The following is a 26,169-nucleotide window of genomic DNA, read 5'->3' on the forward strand; positions in this document are numbered from 1 at the left end:
GGCCACACACAAAGGCCACCGAACACAGTGCTAGAAGAGTCCATCACCTGACGAAAGAGCTGAACAGACAACCCAAGTATGTCGTAGTAACGCAATATCGCTCCCACAGTAGTAGCCAGCGCTTGCCCCGTCAGCGCAAAACTGAGGGGGAGGCCTGTGGAGGTGGAAGCGTGGCATGAATGCGCCCGCCCGGCAACGGACGGGGGCTCCATCCTGCGGCTGGTGGGCAAACATCGTGGCCACCACCGTTGCGGTGCCGGCGAATCGTATGGCGGTTAACCCCTCCAGAGTGGCGCGCTCTCACTGCAGCGCGTCTGCTCGCGGAAGGGGTTGGATCATGGCAGCTAGGTGTGGGGAGCGGGAGACTGCACAGCGGTGCGCTCGGCCCCCCTGGAGCAGTGCCATTAACCCCATATGTGCCCAGTAAGGGGGAGACTATGTAGACCGGACGACAGGAGCACTTCAGAAATCTCGCCCCTGTAAGAAAACTGCAGTCTTCACAGAAATCCAGGAAGGCATAGAGGGACCTGAACCCGAGGCATAGGGCCTGCTTGATAACAAACGAGGGAGGGAGAAGAGGGTTAAACATACTTACCTAGTTAACTGACCTCATCTTCATCCTCTTCTCCTGCCGCCATCTTCACCCCTCCTCTGGTCCAGCAGGGTCACCCCTTCAGCTACTGGCACCGTAGTGGCAGGACGCAGGAAAAGGGGTGCTTGGATGGGTGACCCCTTGGCTGGCGGGATGCAGGGGAACGAGGCTGCCCTGGTCTACCTTGTCTTCTGTGGAGGAGGCAGCAGTGCGGGTGACCGACACTGGCGCAACTCAACCCCGGGAGAACAGGAAGGCGAGGTGTCCACTGGTTTCCCATCTGAAGGAAAAAAAAATACACTAAAAATCTTCAGGTGATTCCCTGCAGAGCAGGGAGGTCTTGCCTCTTATTGACACTAGAAAAAACTGAAGCTTTCTCTCCAGGCTGGAGGTGGTATAGCTGCCAGGGGAGGAGCTAACAGATTTTACTAGTGTCAACGCCTCCTAGAGGACATAGCTATACCCCACGGTTCCTGTCCCCCCCAATGAATATGGGCGAGAAAATGTCGAAGCTCTACTTGGAACCTTGTTAAGATCCAGCCATGCTAAATATGATTTGCCATTTTTCAAGTGGTCTTAAACTTTTGATCAGGACTGTACTACACCTAGGACACCAACAGAATTACTACATATACATTAAATAAAATGGTATAACTGTACAAAAGGACTTCAAGTGTAACTGTCTTTTTATTTGCTAGTTTATTAAAGCTAGGCATGTATACCTGAATTAGACTGCCAATGATTGTCAAAAGATATGCAATTACCTTATAACAGCTTTCATTAATGCCCTGTCCTTTTCCGCTGGTCCCTTAAAAGACTGTTACTATTGCTTCTCTGTCTTCCCTTTAGTATAAACAGAAGTCTGTAGCCTAATGCAGGCACGCAATGCCCCTCTGAGTGAAGAGGAGTGTCTCAGTAATCTAATCTGATTGGCGGGAAGGAAGCTGCCGGATACAGAAAGTGTGCATGGGAAGTGATTGAAGGCAGTTTTGGCCTCAGAACTGGCAGAGGAGCCATCTTGAAAAGATCCTCATTGTAGGAGTTAAAACAGCTGCAACTAACGGAAAACTCAAGAAAAAAAGTGGTATGTGAAGAAACTAAAAACTGCTTTACACAATGCTGCAGCAGCAACATATGCTAAAGTAGATATATATATATATTATTATTTTTTTTTTTTTAACACAGACTGCCCAGATAGAGTGAGATCTCGGCATCTAAAGTGTCAAAAACCCAGAAGCTTGCGTTGTGGCCAGTGCGGATGCCGGTAATTGGTTTCAATGCTCTCGGCCTCACTGAAGAGGCTGGCAGTATTGAAGCTGCAATAATTCTTTTGGCCAGGTGGCAGGCCAATACAAGAATTTAGCAATTCTCAGTAAACATTTTAAAAATCCATGATTGTTCAAAATTTAAAAAAAAAAAAAGCATTTTGTACACTCATATGAGCTTCAAAGTCATTACAAAAAAGTTTAAAAAAAACTTAAATACATAAAAAGTTTAAAATCAACCACCTTTCCATATAGTAAAAAATATAAATATAAACATCATGATTATCACTGCAACCAAAATGGCCCGTAATGTTAAAATATTAAAATATTTTCCCAATACAGCGAATGATGTAATTTGCCATTTATTCATTGCTTCTCAACAAAAAATGTAATAACTATAAGTTATGGGGGTCAGAATATGGTGGTCAAATCCCACCCCCCCCCCCCACAAAGTTAAATTTTTACACTATTTAGACAAAAAACCTATACATATGGGGTATCGTTGTAATCATACTGACCCAGAGAATGAAGGTCATGGGTCAGTTTTGCCAGAAACTGAATGCTGTGGGAACAAAACCCATAAAACGGGTGAGGAATTGTGTATTTTTGATTATTTTTTTTTTTTACAGCTTTCCACTACATTGTACGTCATAATTAAATGGTGGCATTAGAAAGTACAACTTGTCCCGCAAAAATAAGTTATGGTTCAAGGAAGAGCGGGAAGAAAAATGAAAACATGGCCTTTTTCCACACGGGGCGAGAATTCAGTGCGGGTGCAATGTGTGAGGTAGATGCAGTTCAATGGGGCTGTTCAGATGAGCGGTGATTTTCACACATCACTTGTGCATTGCGTGAAAACCGCAGCATGTTCTATATTCTGCGTTTTTCACGCAACGCAGGCCCCATAGAAATTAATGGGTCTGCGTGAAAATCGCAAGCATCAGCAAGCGAGTGCGGATGCGGTGCGATTTTTATGCATGGTTGCTAGGAGATCATGTAAGTAAATTGATAAAGGTCAATTTACTGTATTTTCCCTTATAACATGGTTATAAGGGAAAATAGCATTCTTAATACAGCTTTAGGGGTTAAAAAATAATAATAAATTAACTCACCTCATCCTGTTGTTCGCGCAGCCGGCATCCTCTTTCCGGATCTGAAAAAGGACCTTTGATGACTTAATCACGCTCACCATGTGGTGAGCGCAGCGACGTCAGCGTAGGTCCTGCTGAAAGATAGAAGATTTCTATCTTCATTCAGTCGACTGCAATTGCTTACCTACTCGCACGATTTTCCCTGATTGCAGACCCAACGCATCCGGACCTAATCTGGACACGCTCGTCAGCAAGGGGCCCAAGGGTTAAAGGTCTTAACAAAAATAAAAAACTATGTTTACTGCCTGAAAAGTAATGCTTAAAAAGTACCTTATTTAAAATAACTTATTAAAACTAATGTGTGGCTGATCACCCATATATTTCGAACAGGCTTAGTCTACTTTCACGTTTTGGCTTTCAGTTTGTGAGATCCGTTCAGGGCTCTCACAAGCGGTCCAAAACGGATCAGTTTGCATTCTAATGCAATGTCTTGGCTATGTTAAAGGGGTTCTGCACTTTGTTTAAACTGATGATCTATCCTCTGGATAGATCATCTTTCAGAACTCCTGCTTGGGAGAGAAGGTGGGGAGCTTTCGTGTTGTACACCCAGACCAATGGAAGGAGTCCCCATAGAAGGAGGGATGTGGAGGGCGCCACAGCCCACCAGTCGTAACCGGAGCGTGCCTGGAATGTTAGACCACCAAAAGAATACCCCATGCAGATGCAGACGTGGGAAGGTAGTAACATAGGAACTACCAAGGCATGCGGGGTGTCTAGGAATCATAATCCAGAGGAGGAAAGGGACAGGGGAAGAATAGGCTAGGTCCAAGCCCATTTCCGTCTGAGACTGGCGCTATACAGAAGTAGGCAAGGATTTCAGATGCAGAAGAGTCCATCAACTGACGAAAAACTGAACAGATAGAACCCAAGTATGTAGTGGTATGCAATACCACTCCCACAGTAATAGCCAGTGCTCGCCCCGTCAGCGCAAAAGACAGAGGGAGGCCTGACACTATCCGTATTAGCCAGGTACCATAATGCCCCAGTTGAAGTAGAGCAAGAAGGAGGAGTGGTGGATAGAAAATACAGTCAGTGAGCACTTGACTCGCTGGAACGTACACAACATATATAAGCAATGGTGTACGCACTACTACTGATGCGGACAATATCATGACCAACTGGAACAATGAAGACCCATGGAGATGGGAGTCTTTAGGACACAAGTGATGCTAGTAAAACCCTTGAGAAGACAGAGGAGTTATAATCATGGCCAAAACCAGCACCAAAGAACACAATGAGAACAGCCACCGTATCCACTGGCAGCCTCATATAGCACTAGAGTAAGAGTACCGGGCACCGACGAGTACCGACTGTGAATTGCCGTATCTGAAGATATTCAGTTATTCCCCCGCTAATGGATCATTTGCGAAAGGGGGTAAGGCAGGCAGTTAGCACAGTGATGTGCAACACTCCGCCTATGGGAGGATAGCGCAACATTTGGACCGTATCCAATGGTGGTGCAATTACCCTACCTATGTAAGGTGGAATGCGAACGAATTACTGAAGCCAGTGGTAAGGAAAATACCCCACCTAAGGGGGGTTAATGCCCACGGCGAGAACTAGTGCATATGGCAAGTCCAGTACCCTGTGAGAGTGCAATTAGCAGCGAACTAAGGGGGTAGTGCACACAACACACGTAACCAGTGATAAGGTCAACCCGCCACTTGTGGAAGGAGCTAATGAAATACGGCAGGTACTGAACCTGGTGGAGAAGCAATTCTGCCACCTACAGAAGGGGGAATGTATACGTCCGGCACTGAAATCAGTGTTACTTCACTTCGTCCACCTATGACAGGGAACAATGTATAAGGTCAGTACTGTATCCCAAAGTAGTGCAATTACTCCGCCTAAGAAGGAGGTAATGCCTACGACAAGTGCTGCTGGCCACCGTAGACGCAATCAGGAGATTGCTTCGGATTCAAGCCAGGGTCTGAATCAGTGATTCTCCTCCACCACCCCCCGCTCCTGTGAGAGGGTGCACCAGAGCGTGACCCGGGGAGGAAGGGAGGGGGTGTGGAGATATTAGAGAAGATGACCTGCTGTGGTCCGCCAGTGCGCAGGTCTGCCCCTCAAAACCTCGCCCCTGGCAGATGCGGACTGCGCAGGTGGAGGCTTAGCAACCAAACTCCCCAGGGAGTGGAATGGGAACAGAGGTCCTGTATAAAATTGCGCTGGCTGAGAATCCAACCAAACGACCCGGGAGTGTGGATTGGGAACAGAGGTCCTGTATAAAATTGCACCAGTGGAGAATCATCAACCAAACGACCCGGGATGGTGGATTGGGAAGTTCCAGATGTCTCCCACTGGAATTGCGCAGGTGGGGAATTATCAACCAAACGACCCAGGAGGGTGGACTGGGAATTCCAGAGGTTCTCCGCTGTATTGAACAGGTGGAGAATTATTAACCAAACGGCCCCAGAGGACAGATTGGGATCCTGCAGTGGTCCGTCACTGGATTGCGCAGGTGGAGAACCATCAACCAGAACGGCCCCGGAGGGCAATTGGGAACTATGAGAGTTCCCCATTTACCCGAGATAGGGCACGGGCCCAGTGTGGGACCACACAGACTGGATGGCCCTGCGGCTGAGGGGGACCCGTATGGACGCACATTTTCATTATTATTATTATTATTTAAAACTAGGAAGACGGCCTCAATGACAAGAGGCAGGAAGGGGTTAAAGCCTCCACTCATGTACAGTGTACCCAGGGGAAGATGCCCCAGATAGGTGCCCAGAATGGTCATGAAGGGAACTATGCGAGTTCCCTGACTGGGGACGAATGCTGCGGCCCAAGCAAGCCGCTGCATGGCTTTTCAGAGCGTGTCCCCCCCCTCCCCCCCCCCCTCCCAATGCTGCGGCTCACTGGGGCGCTCACCCCGCTTAATAGAGCGGGTCAGGCAGAGAAAGGAGCGGGTCTGAACACCTGCGGTGCACGGCCGATTTTACTGTATCAATTCTTGAAGACCCAGGGCCAGCCGAATGAAGTGGCTGGCCAGTAAGGGTTAAAAACGCAGAGAGAAGGGGCGGTGCTCAGCTGGCTCTGGAAGGGGGGGGGGGGAGAAAAGCTAGGCGGGAGAATTTCGCGCCAGCTCTCCCCCCTCCCCCGAACAGTTGCGGCCCAGTCTGCCGCAAAAAAAACCGGGGCCCAGTTAATACATGGCCGCCAGGAGCACTGCCGGGCATCCCGTGGAAGAAGCGCCAACACCTAGAGCGCCCCCGGGGGTAACAGACACTGCCAGTGTTACAGGGGATGCAGCAGGATTCCCCTGCTAATTGGTTGAGTCCTGCATGAGGTAACAACCTGCAGTGTCACTACCCGGAGGGTGGATGAAGTATGCGGCGCACGAGGCGTCCGCGATTGTTTTACCTTCATTAACTCTGTCGGAGCGGCGCCTTGGCGTCCACTCCCAACAGGGTCGGAATATGCAGCTGGGGAGCGGTAGCAGTGCGTTCCTCTCCGTCCCGCTGATGTGTACACCGTCACCCCACAGCGCCATCTCGCCCTATTCCGCCTCCATATTAACCACATTAACCCCCTATTAGTCGTCTACCGGCCTAGGGGGGAGTGATAGGGACTGTTATAGGGGTCTTGAGACAATAATGGCTGCTGTGTCCCCCTAGTTAACCCTGAGGGCAGGAGAAAACTATGCCAGAGATACCCCAGGGGAGAACCATGCCAAGAGGAAGGGAGGGAGAGGGAAGGGGTTAATACTCACCTAGTCCCGTGTACTCACCTAATCTTCTGTCCAATCGCCATCTTCACCCTTCCTCTGGTCCAGCAGGGTCACCCCTTCAGCTACTGGCACCGTAGTGGCAGGATGCTGGAAAAGGGGGGCTTGGATGCGTGACCCCTTGGCTGGCGGGATGCAGCGGAGTGAGGCTGCCCTCGTCCACCTTGTCTTCTGTGGGGGAGGCAGCAGTGCGGGTGACCAACACTGGCGCAACTCGACCCCGGGAGAACAGGGAGGCGAGGCGTCCACTGTTTTCCCATCTGAAAAAGGGAAAAAAATAAAATAAAAATAAAAAATCTTCAGGAGGGAGGTCTTGCCTCCTATTGACACTAGAAAAAACTCTCTCCAGGCTGGAGGGGGTATAGCTGCCAGGGGAGGAGCTAACAGCTTTATCTAGTGTCAACGCCTCCTAGAGGACATAGCTATACCATGGTTTCTGTGTCCCCCAATGAATATGGGCGGTAAAAGAAAATCTTGCCTTCAAGGTGTCATCCCTGCAGAGGAAGTCTCGGACTTCTTTTTGGAATTTTATGAGGGTTCTGGGCCTCATGACCTCCTGCATACAAGCAGTAGCTTGGAGTCAGGCCCACTCCATACCCCTCCAGTCCAATCTTCTCTCCCACTGGGACCGAAGTCAATCGTCCCTAGACAAAAAGATTCCAATTTCCTCAGTCACCAAAAGATCCCTGAATTGGTGGCAGGACAAGAGGAATCTCTCTGTAGGAATCTTCTGGTCCCATTCTCCTATAGTGACAGTAACTACAGATGCAAGCTGGACAGGTTGGCGAGCAGTGTCCCTTTGGGGCTCAGTTCAGGGCGTCTGGACATCTGGACCTGCTACCTATTACAGGGTACTCAGGGCTGTTTGGGAAGCACTAAGGTCCTTTCAGGGTCAGCTAGTCGAGAAACATCTCAGGATTTACTCTGACAATACAACAGCAGTCTTCTTCATAAGGCATCAGGGTGGGACGTGTCACCCTCATCTTCAGAATCTCTCCAAGAAGATATTTTCCTGGGCAGAAAAGACAGTCCTTTCCATCACAGCTGTACACTTGAGAGTAGTGGACAATGTCCAGGCAGATTTCTTGGGCAGAAGCAGAGTAGACTCAGGGGAGTGGTAGCTCCACAAGGCTGCGTTCGAGATGATAGCCCAGAACTGGGGGTCATCTTCAGGTGGACCTGTTCGCTACCAGGGAAAACAGAAAGGTCCCCTTGTTCTTTTCCCTGAACAGGGGAGATTTCCCCACAGGTCTGGATGCCCTAGGGCAGGACCGGCATTGGAACCTAGCTTATGCCTTTCCCCCATTTCCCCTTATCCAAGCAGTTCTCCAGATAAGGAAAGGTGATTCTGGTAGCTCCAGCTTGGTCCAAGAGGAACTGGTACCCTCTCTGCTAGAGTCCCTAGCGATAGCATGCCCTCTTCCGCTTCCGTCCAGACCAGATTTGCTCCTGCAGGGTCCCTTTTGGTTTCCCGAGGTAGGGAGACTCCATCTCACAGCATGGATCCTGAGTGGTGGATCCTAAAGCAGAGGTGTCCATCAGACCCAGTCATCTCGACTATCCAGTCAGGGAAAAGACCTTCTACAGTTTGTCTATTCTAGGACCTGGCAGTGCTCCAGACTAAAAAAAAAAAATACCTAGTAGCCATTGGCTCCTGAACTGAAAAATGTAGGAGCCAAATTGAAACAGAATCAAAATTTTGGTATCGTGACAACGCTACGGCGATCAGATCGGCGTAGGGCTGTTTCGATACCAAAATTTTTATTTGCTTTAGTCACCATAAAAAAGTATTGCGATACTCAATACCGCCCATAATAGAACAGTCCTATCCTATTTTTTGGGGTGACAAGAAAATGGTGAATCGCATGGTTTTTACTTATTTCTGTTACAGCGCTCACCGCATAGGAGATATTTAATAATTTAATAGTTTGGACGCAGCGCTATGTAATATATTTATTGTTTATATATTTTATATGTAAAATTGGTAAAGGGGGGATTTAAACTTAATATTTTAGGGTACTTTCACACTAGCGTTTTTCTTTTCCAGCATAGAATTCAGTCACAGGGACTCTATACCGAAAAAGAACTGATCAGGCATATCCCCATGCATTCTGAATGGAGTGTAATCCGCTCAGGATGCATCAGGATGTCTTCAGTTCAGTCATTTTGACTGATCAGGCAAAAGATAAAACCGTAGCATGCTACGGTTTAATCTCCGGCGAAAAAAGACTGAAGACTTGCCGGAATGCCGGATCCGGCATTTTTCCCCATAGGAATGTATTAGTGCCAGATGCGGCATTCAAAATACCAGAATGCCGAATCCGTCCTTCCGGTCTGCGCATGCGCAGTTCAGTAAAAATGTGTAAAAAGATACAAGACTGATCCGTCTGTCCGCATGACAAGCGGAGAGATGGATTCGTTCTTGCAATGTATTTGTGAGATTGATCCGCATCCGGATGAGTCTCACAAATGCTTTCAGTCACATCCAGATCAGCGGATCCGGCAGGCAGTTCCGACGACTGAACTGCTTGCCAGATCACACTGCCGGAAGTGTGAAAGTAGCCTTAGTGTGTGTGTGTGTTTTTGTTTTTTTTTTACTTACCATTAGCCCTCCTATTCACTCTTAAGCCCCTTTCACATGGGCAAGATTTCTGCGCGGGTGCAATGCGTGAGGTGAACGCATTGCACCTGCACTGAATCCGGACCCATTCACTTCTATGGGGCTGTGCACATGAGTGGTGATTTTCACGCATCACTTTTGCGTTGCGTGAAAATCGCAGCATGCTCTATGTTGTGCGTTTTTCACGCAACGCAGGCCCTATAGAAATTAATGGGGCTGCATGAAAATCGCAAGCATCCGCAAGCAAGTGCGGATGCGGTGTGATTTTCACGCATTGTTGCTAGGATGAAAGTCTATTCACTGTGTTATTTTCCCTTATAACATGGTTATAAGGGAAAATAATAGCATTCTTTAATACATAATGCTTAGTAGGAGGTCAATTGAGGGTTAAAAAATAAATAAAATGAATTCACCTCCTCCAATTGATCGCGTAGCTGATGGTCTCCTGTTCTATCTTCAGGACCTGTCAAAGGACCTGTGGTAACATCACTGTGCTCATCACATGGTACATCACACGATACATCACCATGGTAATGGACCATGTGATGAGCTTAGTGACGTCACCACAGGTCCTTTGACAGGTCCTGAAGAAAACAGGAGACCGGCAGCTACGCGATCAATTGGAGGAGGAGAGAAAGATTTTTTTTTTTTTTTTTTAACCCTCATTGGCACTGCGCCACTAAATGTTTATTATACTGGGGTGTTGGGGGGGGGGGGGGGGCGCACTGCACCAACAATGTTTATTATACTGGGGTGTTGAGGGGGGGGGGGACGCACTGCGCCACCAATGTTTATTATACGAGGGGCGCACTGCGCCACCAATGTTTATTATACGAGGGGCGCACAGCGCCCCCAATGAAGATATTTGATTCCAGCACCCGCCTCCTGTATTTGTATTAACAGGTCAGTACCTGTTAATACAAATACAGGAGGCGGGTGCTGGAATCAAATAGCTGGCACCCGACCTCTATGACAGGGAGCTGCGATCAGCGGCAGTTAACCCCTCAGGTACCACACCTGAGGGGTTAACTGCAGCGGATCGCAGCTCCCTGTCATAGAGGTCGGGTGCCGGCTATTTGATTCCAGCACCCGCCTCCTGTATTTGTATTAACAGGTCAGTTATCTTCATTGGTGGCGCAGTGGCCACAGCCCCTCCCCTCCTCCTCCCGTCTCTCTTCTTATTGGCAGCGGCAGCACAGCAGGCAGGGAGAGACTCCTTCTCTGCGCTGCTAAGAACATCGGCTGCGGGGCAGAGAATTATCATCTCCTGTGCCCCGCCACTGTATTCAACTGCAGAGCTGCAGCGGCGGGTCTAGTCGCAAATGGCGACAAGACTAAAAATTCTTGTCGCCATTTGTAAATTCTAAGTCGCATTGGCGACCATTTTGGTCGCCATCTGGAGCCCTGCCTGGCGTAGGTTTAATTCCTGGCTGCTGGATAGACCCTTTGACAGACAACCCTAATATCCCCCCCAATCTTGGACTTCTTGCAGGAAGGTCTGCAGAAGGGCCTTAGTTATAACACCATCAAGGTACAGGTGTCAGCTCTGTCAAGCTTCTTGGGGTGTCTCTAGCTGAGGATAAGCTAGTGAAGTGGTTTGTCAAAGGTATCAGTGTTATTAAACCTAGGTCTAGGCCCTCTGTGCCCAGTTGGGATCTCGACTAACAAGAAGTCCCTTTGAGCCGGTTTCAGCAGTAGAAATTAAAAGGCGTTTTTAGTTGCAGTTTCTACAGCCCGCAGAATAGGGGAATTCCAAGCTCTATTAGAGAACTTTTTTTAGGGTCTCAGATGAGAAGATTATTCTCAGACACCGTCCAGCTTTTCTCCCTAAGGAGTCTTCTTATTTTCATAAAAGCCAGGATATTATTTTACCTTCTTTTTGTCATAACCCCAAAAATGAGAGAACAGGCGTTTCACACTCTCAATGTTAGAACAGCTCTCAGGTACCTAGAAGCTACGGCTGAGTGGAGGTTAGATGAGAACCTTTTTGTTCAGTATGGGGGTAAGAATAGAGGCAAGAAGGCCTCAAAGGACACGGTTGGTAGGTGGATCAAGTCAGCCATCATACAGGCTTACAAGGCAGAAGGGAAGAATTCTCCTCTTGCATTAAAAGCACACTCCACAAGAGCAGTCTCTTCTTCCTGGGCCCTGAGAGCAGACACATCTCCAGATCAAAACTGCAGGGCGGCTACATGGTCAAGCCTTCACACATTCTCCTGTCATTACAGACTGGACGTGTTGGCCAACAAGGACTGTTCCTATGGAAGCAAGGTCCTTCAGGCCGTGGTCCCTCCCTAGAGCTACTTATCTGGTATGGCTCCATTTTTGGTGCCATCATGAAGGGGGATGCCGTGGAAAAAGGAATTATTCCTACCATTAATTCGGTTTCCACTAATCCTTCATGATGGCAGCACCATAACTCCAACCCTATAATTTTGGTGTTGGGTTTGTTATCTCACATCCTGGTAGTAATTTGAAAAAGCACTGGGGTGTGTAAGGGAAGGGGCCCTTTTAACTTTGTTTCCTGTCCCTAGAGCAACAAGGGGAGCAACCTCCATTTTGGTGCAGTCATAGGATTAGTGGAAACCAAATTAGCGGTAGGAATAATTCAGAAAATGGCACCACAAAAACAAGATTTTATTCTGTTCAAAAATGCTTTCACTGTGTAAAACAAAAAAAACAAAAAAAGTCATTATGTATAGCTGTGTCTGTAACAACCTGCTCTATAAAAAGATCACATGATATACCCCCTCAGGTGAATGCTGTATAAAAAAAAAAAAAGAAAGGGTAATACCAAGCGATCAAAAAGTCTTATGTAAACCAATCCATCAAAATCTGTGCTGCAAAATCCATATGGCACGCCTTCCATTCTGAGTCCTGCCATGTGCTCCCACAGCAGTTTACCACTACATATGGGGAGTTGCCGTATTCAGTAGAAAATGGGTAACAAATTATGGTGCGCTTTTTCTCCCGTTACCCCTTGTGAAAATGTAAATTTGTGGCTAAAGCAACATTTTATTGGAAGAAATGATACTTCATTTTTACAGCCAAGTGTTTCCAAGTTCCATAAAACGCTTAGGAGGTCAAAGTGCTCAGTACCCCCCTTAATATATTCTTTAAGGGGTGTAGTTTCCAAAAATGGGGTCACTTTTGAGGGTTTCCACTGTAGGGGTACATCAGGGTCTCTTCAAATACAAAATGGTGCCTAAAAACCATTCTAGAAAAATCTGCCTCCAAAATCCATACGGCGCTCCATTCCTTCTGACCATTGCCATGTGCCCATAGAGGAGTTTACCACCACATATGGGGTAGTAGTTCTGTAAACTACAAAATCAGAGTAATTTATACTGAGGTTTAATTTGCTGTTAACCCTTGCTGTGTTGTAAGAAATTTTTTTTATAAAAATCTACCAAAAAAATTAAATTGTAATTTCACCTTCATTTTCCTTTAATTCTTGTGGAACACCTCAAGGGTTAAAGTTTGTAACATCAGTTTGAATAATTTGAGGGGTGTAGTTTCTAAAATGGGGTCATTTATGGGCAATTTTCATTACATAAGCCCCTCAAAATTGCTTTATTACTGAATTGGTGCTTAAAAAAGTGGCTTTGAAAATTGTTGAAAATTTTAAAAATGGCTTCTAAAATTCTAAGCCTTCTAAGAGACTAAAAAAATAAATGATATTTAAAAAAATTATGCCAACATAAAAGCAGACATATGGGGAATTTACCCCTGTCAAAGTACAATGAGTCATGAGAATCTCAGAATGGCTTGGATAAGTAAAAGCATTCCAAAAGTTTTTAGCACACAGTGACGAATGTGAGATTTTAAGGTGAAGTGGCTCGGTACTGAAGGGGTTAACAGTAGCTGGTCAAATCAGTGGCAGCATCACCTCTCCCACTAACACTTGAGATTAACCTGAATATGTCCAACAAGTGCAATTCCACTACATATGGATTAAGTACTTTCCTAAAAACAGCTGCAAAAACATGACGTTGAGCTAGTAGATGTTAAGGCTAAGATATTGACACAAGTATTTCCAAACAGTTAAAAATGTACTCAATTTGGTTTCAAATTTTCACCTTGCTTAGTTTGCTGGCCTGATCTTCTAGGACAATTACATCCTCTTCCATCTTCTTAAGTTTTGCTTCAATGGTGACTTTTTCTAACTGAAGCTTCTGTCTGGCAGCTTCTTCCTCCTCTAACTGTTCCTCCAGTTCCTACACAAGTTAGAGGACATTAAATCAAATTCTTTCAAAAGTAAAGACAGCAAATTAATGAAGTCCAATATCAAGATGCCATAAATGTAAAGCACACTAGCAGAAGATGTGCCAATTTAACACAGAGCAAAAGATGTGTGCATATTTATTAGACATGGTCCTCTCATCTTTATGCCATCCTTGCTCAGTTGTCTTTAAACCAGAATGTTGCAACATTCATGAAAAACATCAAATTTAACACATTTTATCTACTTCGAAATGGCCCTTCTGAAAAGTGTGCAGCGAGGCACAAAAACCTGTTTAAAAAGTAATAAATCTGGCACACAGCATGCACAGCAGTTTCTTTGGTGTAACTGGTGCCAGAAATCTGGTACTTTCACCATAGTCCATCCATCCCTATAACCTTGTGTTTACCTTTTTAGAAATGTATGAAAATACAAAGGCAAACAATGCAACAGTACTCAGCAAAAATATACCAAAACCTAAAATAGTGCCATAATCCCTACAGAAGTTATCTGTACAGGGGCCTGCAGGCTGATTTTAATTAATGCAAGTAAAAAGCTGTAGCCTGCTCTCCCTGTATTAGAGGCCAATTGGCACCGGAATAGGCAAAATATAGAGTAGGCTCAGCATGTGTGTGGAACCTCCATTACCTAAATTTAATGGAGGCCAGTTTGCACCAAAAGTGGTAGCATTTAGCATAGGTTCCTGTCCAAAAGAGATTACCTTGAAAGGCACAAGTTATTTTGTTCAAAATGTATTTCCTGACAAGAGGGCGTAGACTGCAAATTAGGTGGAAGCGAGACCCTAGTAGCCATGACCTTAGTTTTTTCCAGGTGGATGCAGGCATGTTTTTTTTTTTTTTTTTTTTTTTTAAGGTTAATGATTTAGAAATTTGCCATTTACACCATACTCTATTAAATTAAATTGGGCAAAAGTACAGTGACTATAAGGTTACTATGCCTTGAATTTACCCCAATATTCTGCTGCATTTTCTTCTTTTCTGCGTGCAGAATCTGGCATCGCTCCTCCTCCTCTTCTACCCGAGACTCCAAGTCATGCAAGATTTCCTCCAATTCCTGTTTTTTAGCTGCTAAACGAGCTCTCATTTCTTCTGCTTCTGCACAAAGCTCAGTTTCGGCTTGTAATTGTTCCTGCAGCTGAATTTTCTCTTGTTGAAGCTAAGGCCAGAAAACATGAATGCTAAAAGTTAACAAATACAAGACTCAGTTTACAACGAGACTGTAGGGTAAAACATAAAATTACCTGGTTTATAACAATTATAGGAATACTTAAAGACTAAATACTTCTGGCAGTTAAAAACAGATAACATTTTTCTAATTTGTTTCAATTTTCTGATTGTAGATTTTTGTATTCCATTTTCTGAACATTATTATGGGGCAGCCATCTTCCCTGAGCTGTTAACAGCATTCAGAGATATGCTTTACAGCAGCCACCATGGACAGGAGGGGACTGACTTCTATTGGAGTTTTCTAGGCATGCTCTGACCTGCACAGAGGTCAACTGCTTTGACTATTACCCATTGTGAAGGATGGATCCTATGGTATTTATATATGTTATATCTGTCATTTTAATCCTGCCTGTACTTATAAGCAGATAACTGTAGTAAAGTGATATGTACAAACCAAATAGTGACGCCCATTAACCCCTTCCCGACCTTTAACGTACTGTTAAGTCATGGGAACCACTGAGTTCCTGCAATTTGACGTAATAGTACGTCATAGTGATCGCGCGGGCACAGGAGCGGTGCGCGGGGTCACTGCAGGGGCCCGGCAGTCCGTGGTAGCCGGGCCCCTGCTGTATCCGTCGGCATCGCTGTAAAAGCCGATGCCGGCGGATTAACCCCTTCTATGCCGCGGTCCGCACTGACCGCAACATAGAAGAGGTTTGTGTCGGGTGAGGGAGAGCATAGAGTCCCCGTGCTGCTGTGGCGGGGACCCGATGCGACACAAGGCAGCTTGATGCCATGCAGAGGCTGCCCAATGCCTTGCACGGCATCAGGAACTTCCTTCTACGGGAGCCGAGGAGATCCAGCCTCAGGCTGGGTCTCCTAGGCAACCTGTTAGTGTATGACACTGGCTCAGTTGTATTGTAATGCATTGCAGAGGGGATCAGACCCCCAAAAGTGAATGTCAAAGTAAAAAAAAAAAAAAGGTGTTTTCAATAAAATTAAAATAAAGAAAAAATAAAAAAATAAAAAAAAAAAAAAAAAAAAAAAACACGCCCCTTTCCCCTTATTTTATAATAAAAAAACAAAACCCACACATTAGGTATCGCCGTGTCCATAATGACCGGCTATATAAATATATCACATGATCCACCCTGTCCAATAACCATTAAAAAAAAATGTAAAAAAAAGTGTAAGAAAAAAAAAAGCAATTTTTGTCACCTTACATCACAAAAAGTGCAACACCAAGCTATCAAAAAGGAGTATGCCCCCCAAAATGGTATCAATAAAACAGTCACCTCATCCCGCAAAAAATGAGCCCCTACCTAAGACAATTGCCCAAAAAAAAAAAAACTATAGCTCTCAGAACATAGACACTAAAATATCATTTTTTTGTGTCAAAACTGCTATTGTGCTAAAGTGAGAAAAAAAAAAAAAAAAGTATACATATTAGGTATCGCCAACGTCCGTAACAAACAGCTCTATAAAAATATCACATGACCTAACCACTCAGGTGAACACCGTAAAGAAAATAAAAAAATAAAAATTTGTCACATTACATCACAGAAATTGCAACAGCAAGTGATCAAAAAGGTGTATGCCCCCAAAATAGTACCAGACAGTCACCTCATCCCGCAAAAAAATAAGACCCTACCTGAGAGAATCGGTCTAAAAAAAAAAAAAATCTATGGCTCTCAGACAGACACTAAAAAATCATTATTTTGGTTTCAAAAATGCTATTGTGTGATAATTAAAGAAAAAGTAGACATACTGGGTATTGCCACGTGCGTAACGATCTGCTCTATAAAAAAAAAAGTCACATTAGCTAATCCTTCGGATAAACGCAGTAAAAATTTATTGAAAAAACTGCCAAAACATCTTTTTGTTACCTTGTTTTACAAAAAACTTAATATAGAGCAATAAAAAAAAAAAAAATCATATGTACCCCAAAATAGTACCAATAAAACTGGCACCTTATCCCGTAGTTTCCAAAATGTGGTCACTTTTTTGAGTTTCTACTGTAGGGATGCATCAGGGGGGCTTCAAATGGGACATGGCATCTAAAAACCAGTTCAGCTAAATTTGCCTTCCAAAAACCATATGGTGTGCCTTCCCTTCTGCGCCCTGCCATGTGCCCGTACAGCAGTTTACGATCATATGTGGGGTGTTTCTGTAAACCGCAGAATCAGTGTAATAAATATTGTTCTATTTGGCTGTTAACCCTTGCTTTGCTACTGGAAAAAATAGGATTGAAATGTAAAATCTGCCCAAAAAGTGAAATTCAGAAATTTCATCTCCATTTTCCATCAATTCTTGTGGAACACCTAAAGGGTTAAGTAAGTTAGTAAAATCAGTTTTGTATACCTTGAGGGGTGTAGTTTCTAAAACGGGGTAATTTTTGGGTGGTTTCTATTATGTAAGCCTCACAAAGTGACTTCAGACCTGAACTGGTCCTTAAAAAGTGGGTTATGGAAATTTTCCGATTTCAAGATTTGCTTCCATACTTCTAAGCCTTCTAACGTCCCCAAAAAATAAAATGTAATTTTCAAAATAATCCAAACATGAAGTAGACATATGGGGAATGTAAAGTAACTACTATTTTTGAAGGTATTACTATTATAAAAGTAGAGAAATAAAAAAAGTTCAAATTTGCAAATTTTTCAAAATTTTGGGTAAATTTGGTATTTTTTTTTTATTAATAAAAATGTTTGTTTTTTACTTATTTCTGTCATGAAGTACAATATGTGACGAGAAAATAATCTCAGAATGGCCTGTATAAGTAAAAGCGTTTTAAAGTTATCACCACATAAAGTGACATGTCAGATTTGCAAAAAATGGCCTGGGCAGGAGGGTGAAAACAGGCCCGGGGTTGAAGGGGTTAAATACGTTTAATATAAACACATAACATTGCCTTTCAGCAAGAATGTTCGATTAAATGGGTTGCTCATAAACACTTCTCTCATCTATCCACAGGATAGGTAGTGACTGCTGGGAATCACTAGTCCCAAGAAAGGGGTCCCATTCTGTATAAAGCTACATTGCCACAGCTGTTGTCACGTCACTGGACATCTACATGAATTTGCTCTGCTGTCAGTCCTATAGTGAGATTCTCTCACCTGTGCAATGACATCTGTAAAAATGACAGTTCTAATTACAATATGTAAACTCTTATTTCGCCATTTTATGAAAATCCTTAAATATATTTTACTTTATGGATGCAAATTTTTACAAACTTTACCTGCATTTGGAAGTGTTCCATCTCTAAAACTTTCTGTTCAGATACAGTTTGAAGCTCTTTCACTTTTTGAAGTTCCACTTCTTTTGCATGCAATTCCTCATCAAATCTGTTTGCTTGTAATAGAGGCTTAACCTAGACACAAGAACATACATACCAAATATTTAAACCATACACCTAAATTTAGGAGCAGTGTACATAAGGTGTTCTCCCTTGTTGATCTCCATCTCCATTTGGATCTGAGGCAGTTTACAAAGTGTTCAGGAACTAACTACCTTTGTCCTACTGCAAACAGGGAACAGCAGGGAATCTGTTACACCCAGATACAGTGGACCCTCAAGTTACAATATGAAATGGTTCCAGGACGACCATTGTATGTTAAAACCATTGTAAGTGGAGTTATTGGTTCCAAAGCCCCAAAATATCATCCAATATAGGAGAAAATGAATATTTAAGAAACCTAAGCAGATCACTAGGACACATAAAACAAGGCAAAACAAATAACAGTCAAGAATATCCATCATCTAATACAGCCATTTTACCAGAGAAGTGGCCTTAATTGGTTGGATCTCAGTCTGAGGCATTGTATGTTGAGTCTAGTTTCAACTTATAGTCCAGGAAACACTATTGTATGTTGAAAATATTGTATCCTGAGGTCATTGCATCTTGAGGGAACACTGTGCATCAGTGGAATTCTTTCGTTGTATGTGCATTTTCTGTGTTTCTGCAAAATCACTAGAAGCCCACCTCAAATGCAGTAGTAGAAAAACAAACCAAGATACTCACCTTTGTGAACAAACGCCACCACTGCCAATTCCTTAGTTTTAGGTAAGCTGCACAATTCCTTTGAATTACTTTCATTGCAGTAAGCTGCTGCTGACGTTTGGCAAATGCTCTGAAAATCAACAGGTTTGGTAAAACTCAGTACACACATTAAGAGATTAAGAGATGGTTATTAAAACACCTTATTGTGCATAATTAAAGACTGGTATTTAATAAATACCAAGTAGAAACTTTTTTTAGTTATTTTTTACATGGCACACACTTGAGCTGCAACCATATGACAGCAATGGCTATATACCTACTCAACTATGTAGTGCATCGGGTACACGATATTGCTAGAGTGGCTCTACTTTATCCTAAACAGAAACCCGTTTTTTTATAATGTTTCTCTTAGATTGTAAATATTTTATTTCCTGAACATGACTATAGGGCTTGCCATCTTGCCTGAACCGTTAATGGGATTTAGTCATCTGCTTTACGGCAGTCACCAAGGGAAATGGCATACCTCCCAACCGTCTCAGCTCCAGCGGGACAGTCCTGGATTTCAGTGGCTGTCCTCCGGTCCTGGCAAGGGGGAGGTATGTCCCACTCTTAGGCAGATGTCCCTGCATCCATAGGAAGCAGAGACAGCTGCCTGTAATGATAAAGCAGAGAGCGGTCGACTCCCTGCTCCATCATTCCTCCCCAGTCAGTGCTCCACACTTAAAGGGGTCACATATCTGGCCCTAGCTACTATGAGGGGGCACATATCTGGGCATAAATGGGGAATAATTTCTATGTGGGGGTATTTAGAGGACTGGGTGGGATTAGGTGTTTAGTTATGTTTTCGGGGTGGGGGGGGAATTTTTTTTGCCGTGGCACGTAAAGCTCGCCACACATAGTGTCCCCGTTTTCCAACCGACATTGGGAGGTATCACAAGGGTCAGTATTAGGCCCTATTCTCTTCAATATATTTATTAATGATCTTTTAGAAGGCTTGCACAGTAAAATATAAATTTTTGCAGATGACACTAAACTGTGTAAAGTAATTTACACGGAAGACGACAGTATACGGCTGCAGATGGATCTGGATAGATTGGAGGCTTGGGCAGAAGAGGTTTAACAATGACAAAATGTAAGGTTATGCACATGGGAAGGAATAATGCAAGTCACCCGTACATACTAAATGGTAAAACACTGGGTAACACTGACATGGAAAAGGACCTAGGCATTTTGGTGAACCACAAACTAAGCAGTAAAAACCAGTGTCAGGCAGCTACTGCCAAGGCCAATAGGATAATGGGTTGCATCAAAAGGGGCATAGATACCTGTGATGAGAACATAATCCTACCACTTTACAAATCACTAGTCAGACCACACATGGAGTACTGTGTACAGTTCTGGGCTCCTGTGAACAAGGCAGACATAGCAGAGCTGGAGAGGGTTCAGAGGAGAGCAACTAAAGTGATAACAGGAATGGGTGGACTACAGTACCATGAAAGATTATCAAAATTATGGTTATTCCTTTTAGAAAAAAATACTGAGGGGAGATCTAATAACTACGTATAAATATATCAGGGGTCAGTACAAAGATCTCTCCCATCATCTATTTATCCCCAGGACTGTAAGAAGGACATCCTCTGCGTCTGGAGGAAAGAAGGTTTGTACACAAATATAGAAAAGGATTCTTTACGGTAAGAGCAGTGAGACTATGGAACTCACTGCCTGAGGAGGTGGTCATGGTGAGTTCATTAAAGAGTTCAAGAGGAGCCTGGATGTATTTCTGGGGTGTAATATTACAGCTATAGCTACTAGGGATGGGTTATTCTGATTGCCTGATTAGGGGAGGGGAAAATCCTTCCCGACTCCAAAGTGAGGAAAATTGGCTTCTACCTCACAAGAGGTTTTTTGCCTTCCTCTGGATCAACCTGCAGGATAACAGGCTGAACTGGATGGACACATGTCTTTTGTTCAGCCTTATAAACTGTTACTATGATATAGAACCAATGGACACAAGGAGGAAACTCATTGATTTCCATGGGAGAGTTTTCTAGGGACTCAGTAACTTGTGCAGGAGGTAGTAGATAAGATATGCCAATCACCTATTATGAATAGTGTATCTTGTGTTATCCATATATAGGTGTTCTGTCATTCTGACCCTTCCTGTAATAAGCAGATTATTGCTTTAACGTGATCTGCCTATTAGGCATAGCAGCCAATGCAATAACTGCAGGATTTAATCTAATTCTTTCACTTACTTTCTTGCAATGTAACCTCTGCACCAGGCTTGGAAACCAATAATCACATCTGTAATTTTTAGATCACGTTCTTCTTCTAAATGAGCAAGTACGCCAGCTCTGAAAAACACTTTGCTTTGACCAATACGGTAAAGGTTGGAATCTAGCTCCAAGGCTTTTATCTGCAAAACAATCAAAATTAGGTTGCAACTTTCTGCAGCTGTACTAAAGAAAGGTTACCATTAACACTTGTGGGTCTGGCTAGTGGCAGAAACCATGGCTCAACAACCTCTGGAACCCCTGCCGTTTCTAAACTCCAACTCCCAGCATGCATATTTGGTTACCTGTGCTGGGAGTGACTCAAATAAGGTACTGGTAGATGGTCATCGGTATCTGGAGCAATGCCGACCGCATTGCATCCCACAGCTTCTGGAGGATCCATAGACTTTACAACAATTGAGCTGGTCCCACAGATGAACAATTGGGTTCAAGTCTAGGGAATTAGGGAGTCAGGTAGTACTTAAAGGTCTGTTTCAACCAATGTCAGACATTACAGACAGCTTTGCGACATGTCACATGGTCTTCCCTGGGCAAGACAATCAGCATGCATGGGTGTAAATGATCAGCAAGAATTGATTCATACCCAAATCCGGCGAGTGCCTTACACATGGATGAGTAGGAAAAAAACAAAAAACAAAAAGCATACCCCAGACCATAAAGTTGTCACCACCAGCTTGTGTTCTTCCAGCAATGGCTGAAGGATGTTTGTTCTATGGTATTTTTTAGCCTGACATGCTAACGTCTGAAGCAGAAAACATGACTCATTAGGTCATTAGGGAATGCAGCCCTTTACCAATCTTTGCCAATCAATGAAGATCCAATACTGCTGCAAAAATGTAAGCCTTTTGTGCTTATGCAACTTTGTTAGCAGACGAGCAGTGACCATCTGTCTGCTTCATAGCGCAATATGCGGTAGGGTTTGCTGAACGCTTCTGTTAGAGACAAACCTAGTAGCCCCCCAGTTCATTTTGGTAGTGTGCTGCTCCACTGCAGTGTGCTGGTCTGTCCTCGAGCACCTTTGTAGCAGACGTTCACTTATCACATTAATGGTACGTGGTGCTCTGCAGTTTCTACATCGCTTATTTGCAATGGTACCATTAGTCCACTCACGATACACTTGCACCCCAGCAACACACAATTCACAAACTGCAGTTTCAGAAATCCTGCCATCATTGGCCCAAAAGTCAATAATTATTTTTTTTAAAAGTCTGATAAATTTCCACTTTTTCTCCCCATGACCGTAACAAGGGAGGTGTGTAAAGATTGCTTATCGCACACCTTAGATTTTCACACTAGCACCAAAATCATCCAGCAGGATGTTCTGGCAGGGGAATAGCCTGCCAGAGTTCACAATAGGACTCAACAGGGATCCAGCCTGTTTCCAGCATGAGTGCATGCAGGCGTCCTTGTCCGGACAAATCTCTGCACCAATGCCAGAAACATGCTGGATCCCTGCCGAGTACAATTATAGTCAATGGGGTCTGGCAGTGCTCCGGCAGTTTCCAGCTATGCCAGAGGCAATGAACTCTGGCAGGGTGCTCCTCTGCTGGAACAGCCTGTTGGACGATGTTCATGCTTGTGTCAAACTAGCCTTATTATACCCACCAAGCCAGCTCATGACAACTCCCTCCATGAGCTACATGCTGCCGATCTCAAAAGTAGGTAGTTATCATAATAATGTGACTGACTGTTGTAATAACATTATACACAAATCAACACACAACACCCAATATGGGAAGACCAGGTGACTGCAAGAACACAAGAGACTTGATCCCTTTGTTGGTTGATACTTTAGGTCTTAGAAATAGATTTTACATAACAAGGATATAGCCCCCCCCCCTTACTTTTGATAGTTTTGCACAATATAACTCCCTGCTGCCCTTGTTAAAGTCTCACTAAGTAAAAAACTACCAATGCTATTCATATTTTTCGTATGTTATGCAATAACCTTGATTTTATGCAATAATGTACTCTTCACATGAGTTTTCTATGCAACACATTAAAGAGGACCTTTCATGCGATTTTATTAAGGGAGATATATACCTGTTCTTGTGGGGTACCCGCTGATGCTGCCAGCCTGCTTGATTTTTTAAAATATGCCTCGTAGCCTCGTACGCCCTGCCGGATTTCTCCCGCTCAATATGCCAATACTGAGCATCAGAACAGGGAGGAGGAGACGCCAGGGTTTCTCAATGCGAGTCTTCTTCCCCTGGCTGTAGAACCACAGCCAGGGAGGTTTTTACTCCCTGGCTGTGACGCTCTGAGATTGGACAGCGCTACAGCAAGGAAGAAGGGGACGCCCATTGAGAAACCCTGCCGTCTGCTCCTCTTCGTTCCAATGCCCAGTATTAGCATACTGAGCAGGAGAAACCCGTGGGGCGTAGGAGGCATAAAAAAAATAAGAAGAAAAATATATAAGATTAGCATTGTCTACCAGTTTTATCCGAAACAAGAACTTAAAAGGGAGTGTCACCTCCATATGGCCATATACAGTGCTTACATTGCCCTATAGCTCACCTATACATGAATGTTATGGTATCTTTGTCTTTGTCTTTAGACTTGCAGAAGCTGGAAAAACGAAACTTTGGTTGATATGCAAATGAGCACTTGCAAGTGCCCAGGGGCAGCGTTCACTGTGTTGGTGCCCAGGTTGCCCTGCCTTTTTTCATTGTTCCCCCGCCCCAGCCTCTGCATATGCCCGGCCTCCTATTCCCTTGTGTCATCCTAAGGTCCGGCCGAGATCCCGCGACTGCACTGCCTCGCCGGGCCGGAGCATGCGCACTGCGATGCCCATTGTTGGCACGACATCGCTTTAACTACTGCGCATGCTCCGGCGAACGGCTGGTTTTGCGTGCACTAGGTCGCGGTCTATCGCAGGCCCTCTCCATAAGAGAAGGGCCCCCCACAAACCATTCCCTATCTCTCCGGGGGCGAAGCTCCTGCAAGGGACTGGGACAAACGGCAACCCTCAGCCGGAGCCAAGGGTATGCCCATCTATGCTCCCGGCTTTTGCCTAGGCTGCCACCCAAGGCATCAGCCAGGAGCTTCAACAAGGTCTGGATTCTCCCCAGAGGGAGAGCCCACGGGGTTTGGCAGGGGGGTAAGGAACCAATATGGCCACACACACCACCCCCCCCCCCCCCCCCCCCCCCCCCCCCCAGACCTCAAGGAGGGGGTACCCGTAAGGGCGCTGTAAACCCTTAAAATCCTAGTGACAAACATGTAAAGTGCACACAGTGAACACAAAAAATAAAGTGAGTGTGTGCCATTACGGCCCAGACATTCGACCGGAATTATAAAAATTCCTCGTCTTGTCAAGGCCGAAGCCGAGCAAAGAGAGGTGTGGGCTAAAATTGTGAGAAAGAAAGTGCTGTGCCATCTCAGTGGGATTCCACCCCCAGTGAGGTCCAGCACCCCAGGGTCACCAATCCTGGGGCACTTGTACGCCCATCTACGCTCCCAGCTTTCGCCTAGGCTGCCACCCAAGGCGTCAGCCAGGAGCTTCAACAAGGTGCGCCTGCGCCGATGACGTCACCGAAAGAGAAGACTTCATCGGCGCAGGCGCACTGAGGGAGTGCTGAGGAGGCGAGCCTCCTTCTCAGGGTGCCTGCGCCGAATGAAGACAGGCGCGGGATTTGAAATACTGACAGGGCCAGCCGGAGGAGGAGAGCGCTCGCTGGCCCTGTCAATCAACTGGAGGAGGGGGCGGTTTTTTGCGGCGGCTACCAGCAAGTAGACTCCCTACTTGCAGGTAGTGAAGTGATTAGCATATTTTAAAAGATCGTTTTTTAAGGAAAATAAGCCACAGCCAAAAGGTAAGATCCCTATGTAGGGAATAGTCGTTATAAAAGGATTTTAACCACCTCCGGACCGCCTAACGCAGGATTGCGTTCCGGAGGTGGCAGCGCTGCACAGAGTCACGCATATACGCGTCATCTCGCGAGACGCGAGATTTCGCTCAAAGCCGGCCAGCGCATGCGCATCGCGGGCCGGCAAAATTAAAAAAAGTATTTCGTCACCAGCCTGCCAGCAACGATCATTGGCTGGCAGGCTGGCAATTTTCAAAAAATCCAATCCAAAGTCATATAACAGATCATATTAGTAAATATGATCTGTTATATGGCTTGTCTGCTCCTGTGCTGGTCCTTTTCGTCGGTTGGATCCAGCACAGGAGCAGACTGAACTGTGAGTACACCAACACTACACCTTAGCCCCAGATCACCCACCTGCACCCCAATTAACCCTTTGATCACCCCTTTGATCGCCCCTGTCAATCACTAGTGAAAGGAAAAGTGATCAGTGTAAACTGTCACTTTTTTTTTCACTGGTATTGGCTGTTAGTTTAGGCCCCTTGGTTAGGTAGTTAGCGTCAGTTAGCGCCCACCCCACCGCACCGCAGTCACTTTTATTCGCTGTTTAGCGTATCGCTAATCAGCATTTGTACTTTTATAGTATCTGTAAGTGATCAAAACTGATCACGGTCAGATCTATAATTGTATTAGTGTCACCTTAGCTCGCCCTCCACCCAAAACGCAGTGTTTGCCCGATCAGGCCTGATCGGTCGCCCACACGTGCGTTCACCCACGCCCGCCCCACCGCAGTGACAAAAAATATATTTTTTTTTGATCACTGCACATTCATTTTACACGCACTGCGGCGATAAAAAAATCAGTTTTGATATTTTTTATCAACCGCAGCGGCCTCCGGTACTTCGCTAGCCTCCCCTTTGTAAGACAGGTTTGCTTTTTTTCTTGGGTAGTCTCAGGGAATACCCCTAAATTTAGTAGTCCAAAATGTCAAACAGGGGGTATTCTTCTGAAGAGGCCTACAGGATTCTGACCCAGTCGGATGAGGAGTGGGAACCCTCATCTGACGAATCTAGCGGGTCAGAATATGAACCTGTGGAAAGCAGTGGCTCTCTGACCCAAAGTTCGGACGAGGAGGTGGAGGTCCCTGGCAGCACCAGGCGTACCCGGCCCCATGTCGCTAGACCACAGGTTACGCAGGATCCGCTTCAAGAGCAGCAGAGTGGGGCTGTCGCTGCCGGATCACGTGGTGAGGCATACACCAGCAGCGCAGCCCTTCCTGGACCTAGTACCAGCACTGCCGTA

General features: G+C 45.0%; 1 protein-coding gene across 3 annotated transcripts in view; it reads right to left on the reverse strand.

Annotated features, from left to right (window-relative positions):
- MYH9 (myosin heavy chain 9) overlaps positions 1 to 26,169 on the reverse strand; it is a 428,796-nt gene that overhangs the window by 203,486 nt on the left and 199,141 nt on the right. For all 3 annotated transcript variants that reach the window (XM_040407416.1, XM_040407417.1, XM_040407418.1), the window contains 5 exons: positions 21,020 to 21,180; positions 18,786 to 18,894; positions 18,003 to 18,134; positions 14,550 to 14,756; positions 13,438 to 13,575 (listed from right to left, as the gene is read on the reverse strand). In XM_040407416.1, coding sequence (XP_040263350.1) covers positions 13,438 to 13,575; positions 14,550 to 14,756; positions 18,003 to 18,134; positions 18,786 to 18,894; positions 21,020 to 21,180 — 747 coding nt within the window. The remainder of the gene's footprint in view (positions 1 to 13,437; positions 13,576 to 14,549; positions 14,757 to 18,002; positions 18,135 to 18,785; positions 18,895 to 21,019; positions 21,181 to 26,169) is intronic.

The sequence above is a fragment of the Bufo bufo genome, chromosome 9 (assembly GCF_905171765.1).
Source record: "Bufo bufo chromosome 9, aBufBuf1.1, whole genome shotgun sequence".
In the NCBI taxonomy this organism is placed as follows: domain Eukaryota; kingdom Metazoa; phylum Chordata; class Amphibia; order Anura; family Bufonidae; genus Bufo; species Bufo bufo.